Source organism: Protomyctophum parallelum (genome assembly GCF_964188405.1).
Source record: "Protomyctophum parallelum genome assembly, chromosome: 17".
In the NCBI taxonomy this organism is placed as follows: Eukaryota; Metazoa; Chordata; class Actinopteri; order Myctophiformes; family Myctophidae; genus Protomyctophum; species Protomyctophum parallelum.
In genome coordinates this window covers 30,954,290-30,979,915 of record NC_139719.1, presented here as the reverse complement: position 1 = coordinate 30,979,915, position 25,626 = coordinate 30,954,290, and the positions used below count along the sequence as shown (strand labels likewise).

Below are 25,626 nucleotides of genomic sequence, written 5' to 3'. Positions count from 1 at the left end.
CAGAATGTAGTAAGTTGTGTCAGGGAAAACTCTGCTCACAGTCCGGCCCATGTGGTTGTCTCCCTGTCCATGTGATGTGAGTGTATGCACAGCTGCTTCTGAGTGTGTGTGGGTGCGTGGGTGGCAGGCAGGCAACAGGCCGGCGGTGTCCATTGTCTGTCCTTTGATGGTAATTCGGCCTCCCTCCTCTCGTCCTCTACAAAAAGCTTGGCCTTGGTCGGCGGCGTAGGAATAGGAGATACATATGTGGGCTGTATTTTGCGTGTCTACCAGGTCTTATTCCCTAACTTGAGTAAACTAAAGACCTGGAGGCGTGATCAATGCCATTTGGCTATTCTGAGTGGCATTGATCATTGATCACGCCTCCAGGTCTTTAGTTTACTCAAGTTAGGGAATAAGACCTGGTACTTATTACTTAAGACACGCAAAATACAGCCCGCAGGCTCTGTAGTCGCATCAGGGCGCCCTGCTCATACCCGTGGTGGTAAACCACACCTCTCTCTCTCTCTCTCGTAGGCTGTTACCGTGACGAATAAGACTACATTTCCTGTCAATGACAAATAGTAGTACCTAGGTACTGTATAGTAGCGTGCACTTGGCGATCGGGGGCCCGTCCCAATTACCTGCATTAGGGCTCGCCGTCACTCCACTACGCCAATGTCCTTGGTCTTGTGTCTAGAGACAGGTTATTCACCTGGAACCGCTGGGTGAGGTTGGTGACTTTCTGTCTCATGGTTGTCAGTGATCTGGCCTATCACTGTCATGTCAGGTCTAGTTCGGTGTTGCCCTTTCACACATGTAGCACAACAGGAGAATGTCTCAGACGCGTTCTCACATAACTGTAAATAGTCCGTTTAGGTGAGAGGTGACGTCTGGGTAGGTGCACGTGTTAGCTCATCCAACTTTAAATATGGCAATCTGGGAACCCATTAGGTTTAAGAAATCACACAAAAATGTCCCGGTTTTCAACATATGAAAACAATTTGGTAGTAAATGTTGAAAACGAATAATATGGTCACCCTAACTTAACAGTGTGAAGGAAATGCGAGGATCAAATGCAATTGCTTTGCTCCCACAGAACATTAATTGAATTGCTTGACATATAGTACTATGGCACACCCATGCACAACAAAACGTTAGGACTTTGAATATCAATCAAACATTTATTGAATTCGTAAAGATTTCTCAAATGTTTATAATAAAAAGGGGAGCTATAGGGGGTCTATTTGAAAATAGAATGGGGAGTACATTTAGGCATGAAGAGTGTTCATGTGTGTAACTTGCAACTGCTAACTAACTATGATAAAGATATAAACTCTCCTCCTAACTCCTCTTTAACATAATACCTTCAAACATCTCAAACAAAAAACACACTACAGCACTAGTCTGGCATCATCAAGTCAGTTACTAATTAGTCGGACATTTGCGTTCACACATCCCACCCCACAAAAAAAAGAAAACAGCTCTCAGCTGTAAGGAACTCTGAAAGATGGTAAGACAAAGGAGGCCTTACAGCGTCAGTTTCTCATGGGGTCAATTTTGAAAGCAAGGGACAGAGAGGAGAGAGAGTGTTGGATCCATCTTCCATGGCGTGGAGCCCATCTCATCACAAAGGCCTGTTTGGAGAAGTACTCCGCTTTTTCTTAATTAATGTGCTGGCCCCACTGGCAGTGTGTCAACTTCCAAGGGAAGTGAGGTCACACTGCATATTTCAATACGGTGGTTTCTGAAACATCCCTCGCCGCATTGCTGGCATAGTAGCGAGATAGAAAACTAATTAACTATCTAACTAAGCAAGAGTGGCTAAATTAGTTTACAGGACACCAGTGGTTTGTGAGGCGCTCTGAGTTTGTGTACAACCTTGTGATAACCACAAGCACTGCTTTTGTGTTTTCCCTTTGTGCAATTATAATGTGTCACAATGGCACTGTGGTCTCGTGTGAGAAATGAAATCTCCATTAAGTTGTGTTAATTAGGCCGTTATTATCTAGGTAGGAGAACCCCCAGTTGCTTGTGTGTCTGCATGGTTAGCACAAAGCCTGTGCATTTGATACTTATTAAGAATTGATGCATGCTGCGGTGCCTGGTGGCTCAGCCTGTTAATACACAGACCTTGTGAGTTTGAGGACTAGGGTTCAAATCCAACACCTGTTTTGCCTCTGTCACCGCACTTGGTTTCCTATCTCTCTATGCACAGGGTTCCCAACTTCCCACACCTTTTTAGCATATGACCCAAAATAGAAATCTGGTGTCTTGCCACGCCAGGACCCAAACAGACCTATTACGGAAATTAAAAATAATAATATATATATATATATATTAGGGCTGTCAATCGATTAAAATATTTAATCTGATTAATCACATGATTGTCCATAGTTAACTGTGATTAATCGCAAATTAATCGCATATTTTTTTTCCGTTCTAAATATACCTTAAATCAGTGGTTTTCAAGATTTTTCTTATCAAGGCCCATTATTTATTCTGCATTTGAGCCACGGACCACCATTTGATGACATTTAGCCTTCCACACCCAAACTAAAGAACTGTATTGATGTTGGCCAATGGTACCATTACTAGAGATAACAGGCCATGTTGATCAAAATAACATGTTTTCTAAGTTTTCTAATTGTGTAGACTGTTTAACAATTATTCAACTCTTCAGTGTAAAATTGCCATGCGTCTCTCAACCATTCTGTCAAAGTGCGTTAATCGCGCATTAAAAAAATAGTGCCGTTAAAAGGATTGTGAGTTAACTAGTTAATAGTGCGTTAACTTTGACAGCCCTAATATATATATATATATATATATATATATATATTTACTTGTGACCCATAAAAACAGGTCAGACATAGACCATTGAAGAATGGGTCTTGTTTGGGGTAAAAGAAGAAAATATTGTTCAAAAATAAATCACGTGTCTCTGCCTGGCACGGGAAGAGCCAGTCCTGTGCTTGCTGATAATGCCTTCAGCTGGTGACAATAAAATAAGAATGAGGCGGTCTCCACCACTGTGGGTTTGTTCTATCCGTTAGGTTAGAATACGTGTTTCTATTTTTGACCACTGGCTTTGAGGCAGATGGGCTGGATTTTAATTATACCCTAAGGTCAATTTATGCACGGTGTTAGAAAACATCATAGCCTCTACACCACTACAACACTAACACGTTTATTTATAGGCTGTATTGTATTTGTCTTTTATATTTTCTCTCCATCTCTTCCGGGGATTTCTTTGGTGTGATTTGATGGTTTTGTGAGAGTACTGTACTGTGTAAAAAATGATATTTAACCATTTGTACGTTTGCACCCCGATTCTAGGCTTAATAGGCAAACTTTTGGCAAAATACCTGATTTACAAGCTCACAACTCATCGCCACGTGACACGTTGTGAGCTTGTAAATTGGCTATTTCCATAAAGAGATTTGGGTGTAGAGGGAACATCAAAAGTTTACAGGTGTAAATATATATCATATAGGATTTCAATGTCACCGACTGTCCATATAATTTCTTAAGCCCAAATATTCAATTTGTTTGTATTTCTCTGCTCTCTGACCGCCTATTGAGTTCATATTTATAAAAGGAAAGGGTCACCTTCAGACAAGGTCTGTTTACTTAATGTAATTGTTCATCATATAGGCCCTATGCCATTCCATACAACACATTTTAGGCCGTCTAGCCTTCATCAGTGTGCGATGACACTGATAAAGGCAGGACGGCCAAAAACGATTTGCATGGAATGTTCAGCTCAAATGTTCCCAGCCAGAGTGAAGATTGAACTGGCAGGATCCCTGCTGGATATGAGCCAACAACACCTGTCTCCATTGGTGTCCCAGTGGTTGGGACCTCCCAATACAACACTTTCTCCCTCCTGTATTTCCCTTAACGGTCTCCTCTTAGTAATATCCTCATAACTAATCTCCTTCTCTACACTCTATGGAATAAATAAATAAATACAACAAATACAGCAATGTAGGTCACCCACTTATTTGCTGTGTTAACATTAGATGAAATGTTCAAAGAGGAGATTGTGTGCACATTTTTAACTTAAGTCATACATGTGTCAGTTCAACATCCACACACTGGTTTAAAGCTAAAAACAATTGTATTAATGGCGCAATGTTTGCCTGAAGAAGAGCTATAAGGTCAAAAGAGTCAAAACCTTGCACTATCATTACAATTGTTTGGGAGCTTTAAACCAGTGTGCAGACATTTAAAATGCTAAATGGTGCATTCATATGCAAGGCACTAACCTGCACATCGGAAGCAATTAGGGGTTCAGAGTCTTGCTCAAGGACACTTCGACGCTAACTCTGGGGAGCCTGGGTTCGAACTGTGAACCTCACGGTTCCCATCCGGCTTCTCTACCTGCCACTCTACCCCTGAGCCACCTCATATAAGACTTTAGCGTTGACTTTTCAAAAATAGCAGATACAGTATATACAATCTCACTGCGAGCTTGTTGCGACCACAGGTCGCATTTACTATGAAAATGCGCATTTCCCGTTAGTTAGTTAGTCCGTCACCCCCAGGCATGACCATATGTCAACAGACCCAAAAATGAAGGCCCGGTCCTACCTGGGTCCTCATAAAACCCTGTACACTCAAGACACTGCCCCTGCTGCCACCCTTAGATCTCCATATATGGAGCTGACCTGTTCTGACATCCTATATTATGTTGATCTGACCTCATCAAACCCTGTATCAAGACACGCTCCATATATGGCTAGTACAGAATTCATTCCATATATGTTGATCTGACCCCCCATGCCAAAGTGCCAGTGCTCGCCCAGCAGTCTGCCGTCACCCAGGCGGGTGCGTGCACGCGACCTTGCCCTTTAGGGCGTCTTACTGGTACATCTGCTATAAGTGTGAGAACTACTAGACTGGCCCAATACCATTCCGGAGTGGAAATTACTTTACGTCATGTTGTAGTCTGGTTGTAGTCCATGCGACCGGAACCAACGCCTGGAACCAAAATAATTCCAGCGATCAAGGGCATAATAACTTCGAGCGTACCCATTAAAACCTTTGATGTGGCATAGTTTAGCTTATAGGAATAATTAGTTTGGTATATATATGTTTTATTTCAAAAGAAAGCGCTGCCGAAAACTGGAAACAGCAACCGTAAACACCGTGGGTTTCCTTTGTTTTAGTTTTTTCAGTACGCGTGGCCTATACTGGATCACACAGGCCCATTTAGAACAAATACCAGGCTTTCCTCTGCGGTGTAAAGTCTGGTGATGCGAGGTTAGACAAACTAGTGATTTACAAGGCATTTGTCTTTGTAGAATCAGCCTCAGGTCTTGGAGTAGACAAACTTGTGTTTGTCATGTACGTCAAACACAAGTAGACAAACTTGTGTTTGTCATGTACGTCAAACACAAGTAGACAAACTTGTGTTTGTCTACATCGTGGGGGGGGGGGGGGGTGACAACAACTAGTGTGGAGGAAATTAATGAAAATGAATGAGTGCTGTGTTCCTCGTGTGTTACACAGGAGCATTCGCTGTTTGAGGAACATCATCCACTGGAACCTCATCACAGCCTTCATCTTGAGAAACGCCACTTGGTTTGTTGTCCAAATGACCATGAGCCCTGATGTACATGAAAGCAATGTGGTAAGTGGCAGCCACACTTACACAGTTACACACACATTCATGCCTGGAAGCTGCCTGTACAACCACTGTTGGCCACTGAGCTGTTCCACTGAAGCAGTTAGCGGGGAAAACACATACAGTAAAAGACTTGATTGGCAGTAAATGAGTTGTCTTGCTCTAATGCCCTTGAGCAAGGCACTTATCCCAACGGCTTTACCTGCCAATGACATCTTTTATGTGTTTTTTAAATTTTATTAATTCAGAATCGCTGATCGTCTAGCAGCGTCCCGTCGCTAGGTAAAACCCCTTTTTCTCTGAATCCTTTCTCAGATTGAGGTGTTTGATCAAAACCGGGATGTTAGCGGCTCATTACTAAATTGCCGCTACCTCGCGTTTACAATATTAATGCCAAATTAGCTTTAGCCAATTTTGCTTCTGGTTAATTGGTTAATTGGTTACCGGTAATTAAAAGTCCCGTCTGAATCCGGTGGCAGGGAAGTGACTACAGTCTGAATCAATGCTTCCAGTAAATGAGTTAATGAGGGAGGGGTTGAGTTTTGCTGATCCACTTCCCCGCCCAGGTGCTTCTCCCACTTAAGCAGTTGGGGATAAGTGGCCTTGCTCAAGGGCACTTGAGTAAGGCACTTTTTGAGGGAGGGCTTGAATGTTGCTCATCCCTGCCCGGATGTTTCCTGTAGCCTTCTAACTACAAGCACGGCCCTCTGTCCTGACCACTGACATATTGTCACATTGTTGGTGTTTCATGTATATCTTTTGGTGTGTATTATATATATTTTTGGTTTCTTTATGTAGTTCCTTTTGTTATCTTGATTGTTCTTTATCTATCTTACATCAGTATTTTTTCTGTTTTTCAGTTTAGTTGCTAGAGTTTACCTTACAAAAGGAAAACAATACAACAAAAGGAATAACATTGGAAATGTAAATGAAGCCCACAGACCTAGTAGATAGGACGTGTGAGATCTTTATTTGATGTACCGGTGAAATGAGTATAGATATACTTTTTTTTTTTAATAGTTTTAAAATGTTTTTAATTAGTGCAAAATTCTGAACAGACTATATTTACATCAATATGTCTGGGTCCCCACCTACTCACTCAGGGTTGACGTGTCACACCTGCAGTGACGGGAGGGGCACCAAAATGTGGTGTTTTGATTGGTTAATGGGGGCACTCCCTTAGTATAAAAGTACAAACTTTTGTGTATGTTCACATGACCTGATGAAGATCAAATAGATCGAAACGTTGTCAGTATTTCAATAAAGAACGTCTTTCTTATACCTGTGGTGTGTGGGCTCCATCCAATACCCACATTGTTGGCCAGACCATAGAGATAGTAGTATTACTAGTCTGTGTCAGATTAGAGATACCGAGGTTGAATTATTTGTGAATGGAGCTAAAAGCATATCCTTTCACACAAATGGAATCATCCTCGCTGCATTTTACAGCTACAAAGCAACGAACAAAAGCTGTATTTTGTATCCGAGTTTCAATTATCTAGAGTGGATTATTTCCCATCGATCATCCTATCAGACGCTTCACCAGTAATCTGACCCAGTTTCCATCTGATTAAGAATAAGGAGCATAAGGCTTTCATCTTCCATTTGCCACCGGGCATTGTTTGACGCAATAGGCATGCCGTTGAACAAATTAAGCGCTAACCTAATTATGAGGTGTTAGAATGAATGCACGCATAATTCACAAATCGATTCACTCCCTAGGTTTGGTGCCGTCTCGTCACAGCCGCCTTCAACTATTTCCACTCCACCAATTTCTTCTGGATGTTTGGCGAGGGTTGCTACCTTCACACTGCCATTGTGCTCACCTACTCCACCGACAAGCTGCGCAAGTGGATGTTCATCTGCATTGGCTGGTGTACGTACGCTCTCCCTCTCCACTCGCTGCTGTGTGAGCTCGGCATAACTTCCTTTTGTGGTTGGAGTCTTATTCACTTACTATGACCGCTCACTCTGTTCAAAATGTGAGAGCAAGCTGAGATTTGCATGACAATGAGACGCATTTATTATGACATATTATTATCATATTGTAATTGTATATGAGATATGACACCTCTCATACCATCTAGAAAGGTTTTCTATATTTGAACTTTTGAACTGAACCCGACCTATCTTTTTCATGATCTTGGTGCATTGATGACATGTCATGACCATAGGACCCCATGAGGACCCACTCAACTCTGCCCAAAAGCAGACTTTTCCGGAGCTACGAGGATTTCCTTTGACAGCACTGAAACGTATTAGTGCGGCGTTTGCTAATACCCCTTTTCACTCTGTCAGATTAAACTATGCTGTGCTGAGATTAGTGTATTGTGCCAGCTGGGTTACAGTCCCCCCCTCAAGGCAGTGTGAACTCTGCTAGCAAAATGACAGATGTGAGCGGAAGATGGCAGATTTCTTTGGCATTGGTGTGAAAGGAGAGAGAGAACATGATCAATTTCCATTTTCCTCGCTTAGCTTCAGCCACCGACTGGTACTGTATGTATGTGGAGTTTGTGGACCATATGGCAGAAATAGGCAACATGAAAGAAACAGAGATTTGAACACTATGGAGATATACAATTTTGCTTTATTTATTTATTTTCTTCAAACACATCATCCCCAACCAATTGAAGCAGTCTGCGGCAGTGCGATTACATTTCCCAGAGGTTTGACAGTACAGTATCTAACACAGGCAATGCAACACATCGCTCCTAGCATCCAAAAACAGTTGGCTGACAAGGAGGGGATGGCAAGGTCTTCCTGGCAGTTTAGCTGCCTAATGCCAAATTTATGCTCTAACGGTGTTGCACGCCAAAAATAGCCAAGCTGGAAGCTCACAACATGTCACAAATGTTACGCGTTGTGTACTTGTATGTCGGCTATTTTGCATGAGATAAGCATGAGATACCGTTGTGGAATGAAGTATGACTCAGGCTTCATTGTACCCATAAACAATTAAGCAAAACAGAAAATCAGTCCGCATTATCTTCAACCAGAGTCTGCGTTTCATTCATTTGCACAAAAATGTTCAACCGTTAATTGACACGTCCTGCCTCGCATCTGCGGATCACAACTCTCAAACTAACAATTGTGTTTGACAGGACAAAAAGTTAGTGCCATTATGCAATTTCTGTCCTTGGGCGTTTGTCACTTTCTCTTTCTCTCTCTCTTTGTCAACCCCCCTTTACAGGTATTCCGTTTCCCATAATTGTGGCGTGGGCGATTGGAAAACTGTACTACGACAATGAGAAGTAAGTGTGTTTGATGTGTTTCTTTGACATGCAAACCGATTCTAAGAGTGATGCACATTGCAAGCCTTCATAATTAAGGATGGCGGCAAAGTCAAACTGTATTGGATTAAAGAGACGAGTGACCTTTAATATCCCACTGTAATTGCATTTACATTAGCCTACAGATGATTCTTAATTACACACCAGCTAGTTTAATTGTCAGTGTTCACAATGATTGATATTAAGAGCCAATTATATGGGTGATAACCCAGCCAATATCACTACTATAAGTGGATTACTGTACAGTGTACATTTGGCTTATTCAATGTAATGTGTCATTCTGATGGAGTGAATCACTTCTTGACTAAATATGAGTTGTGAGGCCTCATTCACACGTATCAAACACCAATCAAACAAATGTTTTTTTGTTTTTTTTAGGCCACCACAATGCTTTTCCAATGGGAAAAAAAAACATTTGTGTTTGCTTGCTGATTGCTGGTGGTGTTCTGCCCCTCCCCCCCGATCAAACAAAAACGTTTGGTCAAACCATGTGACTCCCATTGGAAAAGCATTGTGGTGGCCTAAAAAACAAAAACAAATGACCAAACATTTGTTTGATTGGTGTTTGATACGTGTGAATGAGGCCTGATGATGTTCATAAGTCAGGTTTTGAGCAAATGACCAATTCGCAGATCAATGTGATTTATGTGCTTGTTCGGCTGAAGAATTTTTTGTAGTCTGGTTTAAACACTCCCCCTTGAAATCACATTTCAAATGTGTGCTTTTTCACCATTCCAATTAAAAGATAATTCAGGATTCCAATATCCAATGTGGCGCCCAGGAATGAGTTTGGGAATAATGTGGTCCTCTCCATCATCAAAGTTTCCCACCTCTGACTATTAAAAGACAACACAAAGCACTCTGAATTTACTGTTTAAAAATGAGACTGCTCTACCCCTTTTCAGATGCTGGTTTGGCAAGCGATCTGGAGTCTACACAGATTACATCTATCAAGGGCCCATGATATTTGTGTTAGTGGTGAGTGGAATATTGTCTTTGTTGTATTTTGCACATGCATTCCGATAACTGCATAATGAAAATGTTGTCTTTAGTTTTAGTTTAGTTTTTAGTTTAGTTTGTTTGTATATCTGTTTTAGTATGTTAACACAATATAACTAGCATATATTTGCAAAGGTTGGAGGTGATCGCCCTACTCTTCCAGTGTGAACTATCTTGTCCACATGGGGACGCATAAACAGAGTTTAAAAATCTTACATCTACACTGTGGTCGGAGTGGCCCCCCAAAAAACGCATATAAAAACCTACGTTTATAAACAATCACACTCGTGTGAAAAGTGAGGGGCGATCTTATCATCATACATCATCATACATCACAATCAAATCAACGCTATGGGGTACACACATTGATCAGCAAATCAAATCAACGCTATGGGGTACACACATTGCTCAGCCAATCAAATCGTCGCTATGGGGTACACACATTGATCAGCAAATCAAATCAACGCTATGGGGTACACACATTGATCAGCAAATCAAATCAACGCTATGGGGTACACACATTGCTCAGCAAATCAAATCAACGCTATGGGGTACACACATTGCTCAGCCAATCAAATCAACGCTATGGGGTACACACATTGATCAGAAAATCAAATCAACGCTATGGGGTACACACATTGATCAGAAAATCAAATCAACGCTATGGGGTACACACATTGCTCAGCCAATCAAATCAACGCTATGGGCCGATTCATACTCCTATTTTAGAGCCGAATAAAAGTCGGTTAGGCGCTGTAGAGCCTACAATTTGACGTCATTTGAGGTTCGGGGGGGGCGGGTACCGTCCTAAAGTCGGCTCTTCGGTGCTACTGAAAATTTCTGACGAGCCGAAATCATTTCGGCACTACAGCGCTGAAACAGCGGTAAAATAGGAGTATGAATCGGCCCTATGGGGTACACACATTGCTCAGCCAATCAAATCGTCGCTATGGGGTACACACAGACACACAAAGCTGGATAATAGGAGTGGATCACACCCCTCAAAAATTGTCGGCTACGTGTGGATGGGGCTTTGGTGTCAGGTCGGTCGGGTCAGCAGATTTGTTTATTTTTAGAAAAAACGCAAATCCCCATAATGGAGTATGCTGACGTCATCAATCTGATGTCATAGACATGGCTGAGACTGACACAGAACACCATTTATGGGCATAAAAGGGGCACAGACAGACAGATACAGAAATCTCCATACGGTATATGGGCATAAATGTGTCGCAGATAGACAGACAGACAGACAGACTGACTGACTGACTGACTGACTGACTGACTGACTGACTGACTGACTGACTGACGGCATTATGGTCGCTTATAACTATTATTACACTGTGTTATCATCAGATTATAATGCACCTACTGTATATAGATTTCCCCAGAGCCATTGAGATTTGTGTCATGTCCATTCACTCCATCAGGACACTTATTATACAGCAAGGGCTCTAAACGAATGATGTATTCATAAAATATTCAGTATTATTCAATCATTTTCTGTATAGTTCCAAACACATAATGGGTGTTGATTAAGTATGCACAATATATGAACCGCGCAACCTGTTGTGTGTCTGACCCCTCACGGACGTGACTCTTTCTGTGTCATTGGCTCTGGATTTAACTATTTAACTACTGCAGAACTTTCCCCCACAACTGATGAAACAGTGAAGCCTCCACCAGGCCTCCATGTTTTGTGCAAGCTTCGAGACAAATTCCAACCGTTCCATCTGGTTGTCCTTTATATTTGTTGCTTCTGTTGCAATAATAAACATGCTTCTTAATTGGTTTACATAATACAATCCTATTCATGTCTCACAGATATTATGAGATCCTCTGGTTCCTGCCTCCTGGTGTAGTTTGCTTTATTTCTCAAATGTCAAAGATATGAAAAAGATCGCAGCTGGGTGTTACACAACTAAATCTTAATCCACCTTGGTTTATGGGATGTCTTATCCTATATTTTACTACATTCCAACACAGCTTGGAAGGAAGCAAGCCCCTAGCTCCACTTATAATCTCTGTTGGCAGGGCTTACCAAAAATGGAATATATTTCTAGACAATGAATGACAGGAAACATCCGTGTTGTCTTTTTCAATGAAGCTGACACAGTACCATTGCAGTCTTGCAGTCTTACCATTGTAACTTTTGAAGGGATGATCCTTCATTTGCAATTCTACATTTTTCATTTTGACCCAATTTATCCTTTCATTGTCAATGGCAAATATTGATACGTGTGGGGACAAAATCTGTATATAGGCGCCCCTCAAAAAAACACACGTGTGTGAAGTGAGGGGCGCTTTTATCAGTTTAACAGTTTTTGCATAACACATTTTTGGAACAAAATGCCTCAAATCATCCAATTGCCATCCAAGGTGTAAGAAGAAATGGCACCCTTCTCACATTGGTATATTATAGCGCCACCAGGAGGCCACAACCTGACCTGGCCTGGTGGAGACCTGTGCCCCGAGGGGCATTTTATCTAGTTAAAGATGGAGTGCCATGATTTTTGTACTTTTCCTGTTTTGCATGTGTCTATGGAGTTAACATTACTCCAATAAGTCTAATAGACCCCCAGGAGTGGTTATAATATTCAAATATGTCTTCCCTGTGCATTTTTGGTTTCTTCCTGAAAGCTAATTTTAACACTTTCTGTACACTTTTTTTGAAAGAAATCTTCCTCCTAGTATAATCATAGTACCTGATGATGATCATGTTTTAGGGGCGAAACAAATCACGGCACTCCATCTTTAATGCATTTGTCAAAGGTATTAATTAATAATGGGCCAATTGGCATTCAGTGATACAGTACAGCATTAAGTGAGAGATATTCTCCCAGTTAGGATGGTTTTGCATGGTTTAGTAAATTCCTGGGGTAGAGCTGCCGTCTTGGAATCTGAAGGATCCAAAGTTCAATTCCCGGCTCCTCCTGGCTATGTGTCCTTCGCAAAACACTGAACGCCTAATTGCTCCAGATGAGCCTTGCATGGTTTACTTCGCCATCAGTGTGTTCACACCATCTCCAAAGCGCTTTAATGCTATATAAATGTGCTATATAAATGCAGTCCATTTAACATTTACCACTGAACTACTATACATTATATATTTTTTCATTCAGACATGGTTTTATTTGCTTGTAAATATCACATTACAATCGGTTTTGGACATCTCAAAACATTCAATGGGATAAATATGATACAATTGGGGTTGTTTTAGTTTGCAAATTTTCAAAATGTAGCCTCTCCATTTAATTAAATTGTTGGTATTATGGCAACTACAAAATCAAACTGACAGACTTTTATTTCAACTGAATCATGTACAAGGAGTCCTATCTTTTTGACATATCAGGAAACTGTATCCTTATGTGAATTAGAGCTATTCAAGGCTTTATTCTTCCCCACTATCATAACTCTATGTGCTGTATACTTTTCTCCTCTGCGGCAAGACAGGAAGAAGAGACAGGAAAGTAAAGCCTAGGTCCTGAGGTTGTAATAAAACCCAGGATTTTGCAGTTACGTGGTCAGTGTACAGAGCCACTCACTATTATACCGTTCCTTAGTAAGGTTGATTTCAGATGCGGTTGTCTCAAAAAGCTAAGGGGCACTAGTGTGATGAAAGACTTTCACACCACCAAAAAAAATTAAGGATGTCCTCTCAGACAGAGAATACAAAAATAACCTTGTTTCGTTATTTTTGCACGTGCTCACCACATGCTAAAGTGCCCAAAGTGCACAATTGTTATGAGGACAAATGTTTCCTGCAGGTCATGAGACTATCATAAGTGTGGTCAGATGGCACTGATGATGATCTTATGATTGAACATTTGTCCTCATCACTTTAGCATGTGGTTGAGTGTGAAAGAATAAAGAAATATGTTTAGACTATTCATCCTTAATTTGTTTTGTGGCGTGCGAGACTTTCACCACTCCAATTCCAATCCTTAAAGGACCATAGCACTCTCAATACTGTCGATGTTATTGTTTATTCACAGCTTTCATATGCCATAATTAATAAACACAGACCATGTCCTGTTAATTGTTTCGTCTTATACCACATTTGTTTAAATATTCTGCATAGTCATTAGCCGTTAGCACGTTACCAAACTTAACACAACAATTGAGTCACTTAGACTAATAGAAAAGATAATGTGTAAACCAGCCAAAATAAAAAAAACATGAATTCACACAAGACTGATATATAGTGCTGTCAAACACGTCCATGAAGCGAACTATGAAATTATGAAAATGTTCAATCGGAAAACAACATCCTACAATATGTAGTCTCTCTCAGCTAAAGGGGCCTTGACCTGAAAAATGTTGAAGAGCCCTGATCTTCTCTCTTCTGTAATACTGTAGCATCCTCCCACCAAGGTTCCTGAACTAGATCGGCTCTGACAGTCATATTGAGAAGACACTCCACTCCACACCACAGACATTCTGCTATTGCTATAGGTGCTTCACGTCATTATTCAGACTGAAAGCCCTCCCCACGGCAGCAGTTTCTGGGATGGGGGCAAGGGGCCAGCTATGCACTCCAATGTTGAAGCGCTGGGCCCTAGTGGTAAGAGGAAGGACTGCAGGCGGACCCGTGGATTCTTGACGAGGAAACCCGTGCAACCGAGCGCCCAATGTTAAAGCCCAGCTTTGGTGTCCAAATGCTGAATCAGCGAAAAAATGCGGAAATAGACGGTCCTTCCGGCAGCCTTCCGGGTGCTTCAAAACGCCACTGAGCAACTTCCACTGACATGAATAGCGGAGGGGGCGGAGCTTCGCGCCAGTTCAGTCTCTATCCTTTTAATATTCTATGGATGGGGGTTGTCAAAGCGGCAGTCATCGGCGATTGGTTCATATCAACCAATCAGAATAGTAGGAATGCAGATGACGTTGTTGTCAATCATGAGGCTATGGCCTCATAAACCCGTTTGCTAACCAAACAAACAGCCAACGAGCGCTACTAGCATGTAAACAAAATAGGTAAAATATGTCGGATGATGATGTTTATAAAACCTATTTATCATACGTCGATTTAATAGTGGGGGCAGCCATGTTTGTTGTCTGACGCTGTCGAGTGAGGGGGCTGATGGCCAATCAGCTGCTGTGAACAGATTTTCGACCGAGACTGACGCGGTCGTGGGCAGAGTCACCAGACCTGAATCACCAGAACACATTTTCTTAATGGGCGTGGCTAGCGATTCATGGCTGGGGCCAGGCTATCATCCCCCCTTAATTATCACCCTCTTTGTCTTGTTTTCTTGTTTGTGGGTTTGTTTTCTTTAGCTCTTATTTCTAATATGTCTGTTCACATCTGATTAATCTAAAAGGTCATACATATAATAATCATATAATTTCATATCACATCATCATCATCCTATCATATCATCATCATCATCATACTATAATCATATCATATCATATCATATCATATCATATCATATCATATCATATCATATCATACTATAATTAACTCAATGTCTGTCTGAATGTCTGAATGTGTGTCAGAAACACTGTCATAGCTCCTCACTTTTCACACAGGCATTGGCCATAATAATATGGAGGTCTTCCCATTTACCACATTACAAATTAATAATTACTTTATTAGTGCATTAAAATGTCCCCTTATGGGGAGGCAACATCTCATAACGGGTAAGGACTAGTTATAATAATAATAGTCTTATGGTAGCGGTAGCATTGTCTTTTTCCATCTCATTTATCATATATTAAAAAATAGTCATTATCTTTCTCACTAGACAACCATAAATGAAGCTATTAAAACTGTAACATAAGCATGAATCTCCAGTGTCAAGTATGATACATCACTGAACCATTGTTAGGCATCTGTTAAGGCCAAGGTTAGTTCTAGTGGAGCCGGAAAATACCCATTCAGCAATTTTACCTTCCCATGTTTCATCATGCACTTCACTCTGTTGTTAAAAGCAATGCTTGACATTTTTCATTTGGACACTATTCTTCATCAAGTACTCGTCACATGGGAAATTGCCACAGCATATAGTGCTTCAGTTGTTCAATAAAGCATTGTTGACAATCCGTGTTGAAAACTGTTGAGACAAAGGCACAGTAGTATTTGTTGTCATGGCAGTCTGATAGGCTTTGTACTAGAAGTATTGCTCTTCAGCTGTTTCTGTGCCCAATATGGGGTGAGGACAGAGACCCTGCCTTGAGCATGAGGAGCAATACTCTCTTTTAATTGAAAGGTGTGTTGGGAGTCATCAACCTTGGAATACTTATTACCTCACTACTCCAGCAAGAAGGAGGTAGCAAGGACCTAGAAACAAGTAGGCTATCAACTGAATCAGTCAGCTGACTTTTTACCAGCTCAGTGGCCTGATTAGAGTGTCCGCCCTGAGACTGGGAGATTGGGGTTCAATTTCTACCAAAAATGGGACCTAATGCCTCCCTGCATCAGGGGTTGGATTGGGGTAAGTCCCTGCGACTAGTGTCATGTCCAGGGGGTGTACTTGTGCATCAAGCTTCCTCACAGGGCCTCACGCTACAGAGGCCTCATGGCTCGGCAAGGCTTACTTACACATGTTTTATGATCCTCAAAAGGTTGAAAGTTACATTGAAATCCTTGTTATTTTTAAGGACATATGGTGTGTGCTTAACTGAAACGTAACAGCCTCCTGCCACTCATGAATGAGTTTATTCGGGTGCTTGGGTTGCCTTCCCACCACCGTGGAGACTAGTTTGAATCCTCCTGTTTTTACTCACCACCGCTCAACGTTATTTCAGCTCCGGTGGTCACCTCACCACCGAAAATCCAGACTATGAATGCACCGTTATCCTTACACATTTGTGACTTACTCATAGTGTCCTCTCCCTAGGATGCTCTTCTCTAGGACTAGAATACACTGGGAATCGGCATACACTGGGAATACACTGGAAATTGGGATTAGTTATTGGCATGACTGATGGACGGACACACACACGGACGGACAGACGGACGGAGTGGAGACATTAATTGCAGTTTATCCTAATATATTTTGAGGGGCGCTAGCTCCTCCTATACACAGGTTTAATGTTTGTCTTTAGTTCAATGTTTGTTTTGTAAATGCCATTGACAATGAAGGGAAAATGTACGTCATAATGTGCCTCATTACGTCATATTGTCTCTATTGTTAATGGCGTTTAATGTTTTTTTTACATCACCTAATCAACATGAGTTAGACTTTATTATATTAGTGCCCCTCACTTCACACGGGTGTGATTTTTACATTAAGCTTAGACACAGGCTAGGCTATGGCTTTAATATAACCTGCACTGCTGACTGAGTGGGCAATAAGTAAATGTCAGACATAATCTTACATACAGAAGAGAGAAGACACATTATTGGTGAATGCACTCTACTCTCATCTAGGCTCTAAGTCTAAATCACATTACATAAATATTTCATCGCCGTCCATATTTCGTTTTTTTGATTAACCTATTATTTAATAGTCGCAAACATTTATGTGATATTACCGTATACATGTGCAGACTTACAACATTCTTCTTTCTCAAGAGACTAGCCGTAGTCAATATTTTTTTTTTTTTTTTTTTTTTTTTTGCGGCTTACGCCTTTTATTGATTTTTTAAGGGACAGATAGTAGGCTGACAGGAAACGGGAGAGAGATGGGGGGATGACATGCGGTAAAGGCCGTGTCGGGTTCGGGAGTCGAACCCGCGGCACACCGCGACTGGATCACCAGTCCGGTGCCCAGACCGTTACGCTACGGCCTGGGCCGCCGTAGTCAATATTGATAGAGAAGAATGCATTGATTCGTCACTGATAATACGTTTATGCAATTACCTGTCTTCTTAAGTCTTTATGTTTAAGGAGATTTTGAGTTTGTTCAATGCCGCAAATACACACTGGTTTATTGGATAATTGATGGTTTATTCCAGTGTGGCATGTGGAGGGAGTCAAATTGTTCCCACATAGTAATGTGTTATGTTTAAAAGCACTTAACCTAAAGGTCACCAAGAACAACTTGATAATTCTTCCAGTTAAAATTAGCATCGATTCGAGACAATATTTAAAATATTTATAGCACTCACATATGCTACATCCCATAGATCTAGACAATCTTATGTATGTTTTATCTGAGATGGGAATGGCAATTATTACTAATTCTAGTGTATCTAGTGCATACAAGGCTTACAGTATAACCATGGGTTCCTTTTAAGTGGCTGCTCTGTTATTTGATGTACATTATGTGAAGGAAATGAAATGGCAGCGCATAGCGGGGGATATTCTCCCAAATGGAAGGGCACCTTTGAGTCAAAGCTAACAGGGTCATTCAAGGGGTCAAAGCCTTTGACCCTCATTCATGATTCCATGAGAGTCTTAACCATCCCTATGATGTGTCTGTTTCTGTTTCCCCCACAGATAAACTTCATTTTCCTCTTCAATATAGTGAGAATCCTCATGACCAAACTGCGAGCCTCCACCACGTCTGAGACTATTCAATACAGGTAAAGTCAATAATAATATAACTGATCATTAGGGCTGCATTTATCGATTATTTTCTTAGTGATTATTCGATCAATAACCTTTTCTATTTTTTAAGTTCAATGTTTTTTATTTTTTAATATATCAACAAATTGATTCAATTAGTTTGTTTAATCACTGAAACCATAATTTATACTTGTATAACGTTGTCACACAAAAATGCGGAAAATAACCAATCTACAAGCTCACAATGTTTACGGTGTGAATCCTTTTGAAAAAAAGTCCACCCCAAAATCCTATTAAAATGAATTGATTAAATTGCCTCTACTGCAAATGCACAGTGGCGTAATTTAACAAGGGTGATGTAACCCCATACGCAGGATTTCAGCACAAGGAAGGCCCCCCTGACTGGCGAGGATTATTATTTTTTAGGAGGCTATTCTAATTATAATCGCTATCATGGTTGATTCTTACGATTCTTGCTCGCACGCAGGACGCACAATGGGCCGATTGGGCCGTGCATTCTATGGGGCCCCACCTGGTCTGAAAAGGCATGCAGAATAAGGCTCATTTACACCATTGTATGCACTACCTTCAAATGAGGAAAATACAGATACAAATTGTATTTACACTTGGACCATTGTGTGAGACAGTGTGTGTCTGTTCTGTCTGTTTTACTCAGCATATCAGTCTGTCTGCTGCCTCACTGCTCGACCGTCTTTCACCTCTTTCTGAGGTGTGTGTGGGGGGCATGAGAGCGCCTTTTCTGACCAACATGGCACGATTGAAATGGAATATCAAGGACAACATCTCAGTAGAATAGGACAAAGCGCTGTCGACCCCGACCGTCTGTTCACCATCTTGTACCCTCGTCCACAGGAAAGCTGTGAAGGCCACCCTGGTGCTCCTTCCACTCCTGGGTATCACCTACATGCTGTTCTTCGTGAACCCCGGAGAAGACGAGATATCTCAAATCGTCTTCATATATTTCAACTCCTTCTTAGAGTCCTTCCAGGTATGTCCGGTAGACAGTTATACTCCACCCATCTGTGTTGTTTATTGTATTTATTTTGTATCAGTGTGTATCTATGGGGTATGGCGGCTTGTGACCAAAACAAATCTTCAGAGATCTCAATAATAGAGTAATCTGTTGGGGTGGCAAGTGGCTCAGGGGTAGAGTGTCTGGATCCCAGTTCGAACCCAGGCTCCCCCAGAGTTAGTGTCGAAGTGTCCATGAGCAAGACTCTGAACCCCTAATTGCTCCAGATGTGCAGGTTGGTGCCTTGCATGGTTTCCTCCGGCATCGGTGTGTGAATGTATGGGTGAATGTACTGCACAATCTTTGTAAAGCGCCTTGGATAAAGGCGCTATATAAATGCACCATTTACAAATCTGATCTTTTTAATGTTCTGTTTATCATTTCTTTTGTTTTTTATAAATGCAGAAATAAAAAGCAAGGCTTTTGACAAATGGCAGAAATAAATTGAGAAAAACAGGATATATTTCATTGCTTGTTGTGTGGAAAGATTGTACGTCCAAAACCGTTACATTCCAGGAGATGGACAAAAGAACCTGTGTTCTAATGGATCCAACATAGTTAATATTTAGTCACAAGCTCTCTTTAAAAGGCAACTTTCCAATGGATCCAATGTAGCTAGTCACAAGCTTAAAGATGGAGTGCCACAATTTTTGTATTTTTCCAGCTTTTCATGTGTCTATGGGGTGACAGTACTTCATTAGACACCCTGGAGTCGTTTTTATGTCCAATGGTGTAATAACTTTGTATTTAGGGTTTCTTCCTGGAGGCTGAACCCTTGACGGTCAAACGGGCCAATGAAGTAAACACGGATAGTGTGACGTAAAAATATTGCACGCACACACGCACCTCCCCCTCTATACATATTTTTTAAATAAGACAACCTCTGTGGGCGGAGCTGCCTGCCACATACACACGTGTGAACTGAACAGCGCAGCCAGTTTGCTTTTGCTGCTCTGTGTGTGTCTAACTGTGTGGCAGATTTTCAAACAGTCATTTCACACATTACCAGTTCACAGCAGAGCAGACTGTTTTTCGTTAGATTGGAAGCAAGTAAATGTTCACGTCGGGTCCTCAGGAAGGAAACCACAACAAACCAGTCTTATAGCCTACCTGCTCTGCTGTATAGTTGCTCTTGTTGTTCTCAAGGAGTAGGTTGTTTCTTTTATAATCACAGTGGTCGGGCTTTGATACAGAGTGTAGTGTCACAGTGTGCATTCTTGTTGGCTGTTGTAGTCAATATGTATGTAGGTCCTAATACTTATACGAGGCTGTAAAGTCAAGAATTAGAAGTATGTTGTGTCGCGCTGGATGTCATGTTGCCATGTCTGGCTATTACAAGCGACTTGGGCTTGTTTTCATATAAGTAACTTTCAGGGGAGATGTGGTTGACTTGACCAATGATTCATGTGAAGGACCCTCAGATTAATATGTTGTTAAAAGGATTGGTGTTGTTGAAACGTTTTCATAAATATTCACGGCAATTTCTGTGACTTATTTTTGTGGACCTGGCCGCTTGTTTCTTTAAATCTGGCGACTTTTGCTGAAACTCAACGCAGTCAGATAAAGGACAGTTTTAATGCCTACAATATATTGTAGGCTAAATGATCTATCAAACTAATTGTTTCTGCTGTTAAACTATGATCGAATTGGATGATGAGCTGAGCTGATTGCGACAATAGGGTCAATATAATTGGAGGAAATAAATAAATGATTATAAAAAATCAGAAAAAACAGATCTGATATGGTATGGATGCATGGATTATATGCCTATACATGGATGGTGGCAGTATAAGTGCATAATGGTGCCTATACGATATCTCAGAAATATTGGAAGTGTTCACTTCTAACATTCACAAAAACATGAGTTTTTGTTACATTACAGACACCAATTTGCCATTTTGTAAACAAAAGGGCAGAGCCATGGGCTGTCCTTTTATAAGGAGGGGGAGGGACTAGGACAAGTGGGTGGTCTTAAAGGAGGAGGCGGAGGGACTGGATTAGGTGGGTGGTGCTATGGTTAAACTCACGCATACCTAATGAACTGGTGGGTGTGTCCACATAAAACCATCATTTTAACAAATACTGTACACTTTTCTGAAAGAATTATACCTCATATACACCTAAATACACCTGATGATCATGTTTAAGTGTGGAAAAAAATCACGGCACTCCATCTTTAACAGATTTAACAACGACTTTAACAACTTTCACCAAAAAAACAAACAAAAATATCAGACAGCAACTAGAAAAAGTGCTCCTCAGAGCACAGGTCTCCACCAGGTCAGGAAGGTTTGTTATGGCCGTGCATTGTTTGGTATTGAGTGATCATAGAAGTAGCAGTTATTAGCCAATAGACAGTATAGGATAGGGCTATGTTAAACGTTTCACAGCAATTGGACGCTGCGTTCATGATTTGATGTCTGTCAATCTTAGCCAACCACGATAGAATATAAAAACATCAGACACCCATCTTGATCACACATTATAATGGGTACTAATTTGCATGATATTTGGATAAAATCTGACGGGCTAATGTAAAAACAAATGTGTTTCACATAATGGCGCTATAAAAATGCAGACCAGAGGTTTTCCCTTGGCCTCTAGAGAGTGTGCATACAATTTACAACATTTTATGCAGATTGGTGCAGTTATAGGTGAAGGCACGACTCTGCCTGTTATTGCGCCACCATGCATAAGGCTGATTTGAAAAAATGTCAAGAGGCATTTCTTCCTCCTCCTTCAATGGACCAATAGTATTTTTTAGCCTATGAATTTAATAATTCAATCAAATTTCTCTAAAACATATCATATACATTTTATTAAATTACATTACATTTTAAATGTATGTTTTATAGCATTGGACAAACAAAAGTGCTCTCGATTAAAATGTGTTCTACTACTTACTCCGGAATAGTCTGTTTGCCCAAAGGGCAACCAGACTATTCCGGAGTAATCTAACTTCTGCTGTGATTGGCCGAGCTTTGCACAATGTTTGTAGTAGCTTATTGGCTATTCCGGAGTAATCTAACTTCTGCTGTGATTGGCCGAGCTTTGTATAATATTTGTAGTAGCTAATTGGCTGTTGTTGGTTACGTAACCAATCTATGTTTTACAATCGTTTATAAAGACATAATAAGACATAAAAAGATAAACTAATTAATAGAATCTCATGTTTCTCGTGTTTGGCACACTGTAGTAAAGCTCTAAAGTCTAAACTACTATTTCCGGCGTAATCTAACTTCCGCTGTGATTGGCCGAGCTTTGCATAATATTTGATGTAGCTAATTGGCTGTTGTTGGTTACGTAACCAATCTATGTTTTACAATAGTTTATAAAGACATAATAAGACATAAAAAGAAAAACGAATTAATAGAATCTCATGTTTCTCGTGTTTGGCACACTGTAGTAAAGCTCTAAACACGAGATATGTCACAGAATTTACCCTGTGGGATTAATAATTGCGTAGTAATTGCATTGGCTTGGAGTTGTTATTGGTGACTCCTGTAGGATTACACCATACAATGCAATCAGTGGTTTAGGATCAATAACCTTGTATGAAAAGGTATTAAATACACCTGTCCAAAATGTCATTTTAATGGCCCTTTTGTCCATACCAAAATGTGACATTGTAATTGGCTGACAATATTAGTGGGAGGGGCCTATGTAAGCGACTGCGGCAACCAAACTTTCTAGTTATTATTAATATTATTATTATTATTATTTCATGAAATTGCACAGTAGTAGTACACAATACAATCTTGAGTGTTTATTTGGCATTACCATTTCACACATTTTTAACCTATCTTTATACTGTAGACCGGGTCTTCACTAACTAACTAATTAAGATGGCACCATTTCTGTGTAATCACTTTGCATCTCAGAGGGGGCTTTGGACAGTTCAGAAACCTGCCTACCACATCATCACAAAGGCTTTTATTTCAGCATGCTAACTTTCCAGGAAGAGAAAGGCTATACTTTGTAAATACCCATCAATGATGTTATTGGTAGGTTGGCAGATTTCGAAAATGTTCACAGTCCACCAATGAGACTCATAGAGTGATTAGACGGAATTTGTGCCAAATAATGAGCATTAGTAAGGACAAAATACGGTATAAGATAAGGTTGAAAATGGGCGAAGTGTTCCTTTAACTCTGTGAGTGAAATTACTGTGTAGAAGAAATGCTTAACTGCTCTCAGGAAATCACTGAATGCATGTTGAGTGTGTAATGAGCAGTATTTACAGTGTGTTAAACATTGTGCCCTCAAAGCAGGCTCAAAGTCGCTGTATTGAATGCCCTTCATGTTGTATTTTTCCTTACCCCATTCACTCTCTGTCTTGCTCACAGGGGTTCTTCGTGTCAGTGTTTTACTGCTTCCTAAATAGTGAGGTAAGCAAATCCGCATCCTGTATTGATCGAACGTTTTATTCCCCCCCAGCCGCAGTCGCAGATGTGTTATTTATATCCCCCGACTTTAGGCGGATTTCAGTGTCCCTGTTAAGTTGCTGCTGCCATGTCTTAGTGCTGAGTGGTGGGAGATGATGCTTGGGAAGGGAACCAATTTAAGGCCTAAGCCAAATGTTGCTGTGTACCATTGCACAAGACATCAGTACAACATCATTGTCAGCCCCACTGGCACTTAAATATTAAAGGACTCGTGGAGGTTTTTCTGTGCTAAGAGAGTGAGCTCTCAACAACACAAAGCATTGGGAAGTGTTATGTTGTAGTGGGTCGTGGGTAGTAATCAGACATAATTAACATACTCACATGAGTAGGTGCATTCCCCTTTAAGGTGTGTGATTACATGATTTGGATGCACCAGTCAGTTGTGTTTACTAACCTGTGCCAGTGAATTGCTAATGTTCACACGAAAAGAGCCTACAGCTAGTCTCTTGGGAAATAAGAATGTTGTAAGTCTGTGTGTAATGTTACGTTAATGTTTGCTACCTGCTTGAATAATAGGTTCAATTAAATATTTATGTAATGTGATTAATTAACGGCATGAATGCACTTTGGGGCTGCAGAGCCTATAAGATTAGAGTGTATTGATTCCTCACAAAAAGTGATGCAAAGTTCATGCAATGAAATTTGCATGTGTTATATAAATTATATTAGTATGTTTACATACACACAAATATAGTACTGAGAATATTCCAGGATGTATCTATCCTCTAGAACATTATATAATGTGGATGTTATATTATCCTGATCATGAATTATACTGGCATTATCCAGGCTGTCATGCACATACTGTATGTGTCCTATTGCATCTATAGTCATTGTTTAATGTTTACTGTATGTGGTTCAGAATGCTGAGGTGAGGATGGCAACCAGGGACGTTGCTGATGATTTGGTTGCCCTACTCGCATATATTTGTGCTGCCCCCCCCCCTCCTGACGAGAGCGCTGCTTTATCTCATGCAGATCGGCTACTTTCGCCGTTTCTGAGGACGCACACACATGGGCGTGTGTTATTACACGGCGGAGCCGCAGATACATTTGTTATTATGAGGGTATTCTTGGCACTTTTTGGCACATTTTGTTGACCCCTCGGCGTGTTGCGTTTCCCTTCACGCAGTGCGTATTGCGCGCATACGTAGTGATGGCGCTGATGGTAACTTATTCAACAGATTGGCCGGTTTCCCTGATTCCTGATTAGCTGTGCTTTCCATGTCAGGTGCGGTCAGCTACGAGGAAGCGTTTTCACAGGTGGCAAGAGCAGCACTCAATTCGAAACCGGATGACCCAAGCCATGTCCATCCCCACCTCACCTTCACGAGTCAGCTTTCACAGCATCAAGCAGTCAACATCGTTATGAGACAGGGAATAAGCCTTGCCCTGGACCTAAATGTTTACTTTGGGGCAGAAACCGGTCTGCTGTCCTGGTTTCATCCTGACTGGGGCATGGCTAGAGAGAGGGAGAAAGGAGAGAGGGAGAGAGACACACTGCACCACTTTCCAGGAACTCAGGAAGGACGTTATGAGGACTTACAGAGGTAAAGATGGATAGGGGACAAGGGTGGAGGACAATGCAGACTCTGTGAAACAAGAGCTTGGTAGATCAAAAGACACAAATGACCAAGATGACTTTGGGCTTGTGAGAGAGAGTATTTTGAGAGCTTGCAATAGAAAAGCTTCTGATACCTTGTAAGTTTTGCCTGCCATAGACATATTGTTCTATATTCCTGCTTGTACTGTGTTATTGTTTTGTTGCTATTTTGCATCAATGTGAGTTTGTAA

General features: G+C 40.9%; 1 protein-coding gene across 1 annotated transcript in view; it reads left to right on the top strand.

The window, feature by feature from the left end:
• crhr1 (corticotropin releasing hormone receptor 1) overlaps nucleotides 1-25,235 on the top strand; it is a 102,683-nt gene extending 77,448 nt beyond the window's left edge. The window contains exons 7-14 of the mRNA XM_083787225.1: nucleotides 5,494-5,614; nucleotides 7,331-7,484; nucleotides 8,799-8,859; nucleotides 9,804-9,876; nucleotides 18,287-18,372; nucleotides 19,229-19,364; nucleotides 23,735-23,776; nucleotides 25,064-25,235. Of these exons, the coding sequence (XP_083643351.1) occupies nucleotides 5,494-5,614; nucleotides 7,331-7,484; nucleotides 8,799-8,859; nucleotides 9,804-9,876; nucleotides 18,287-18,372; nucleotides 19,229-19,364; nucleotides 23,735-23,776; nucleotides 25,064-25,204 (814 nt within the window). The 3' untranslated portion in view covers nucleotides 25,205-25,235. The remainder of the gene's footprint in view (nucleotides 1-5,493; nucleotides 5,615-7,330; nucleotides 7,485-8,798; nucleotides 8,860-9,803; nucleotides 9,877-18,286; nucleotides 18,373-19,228; nucleotides 19,365-23,734; nucleotides 23,777-25,063) is intronic.
• The last annotated feature ends 391 nt before the right edge of the window (nucleotides 25,236-25,626 follow it).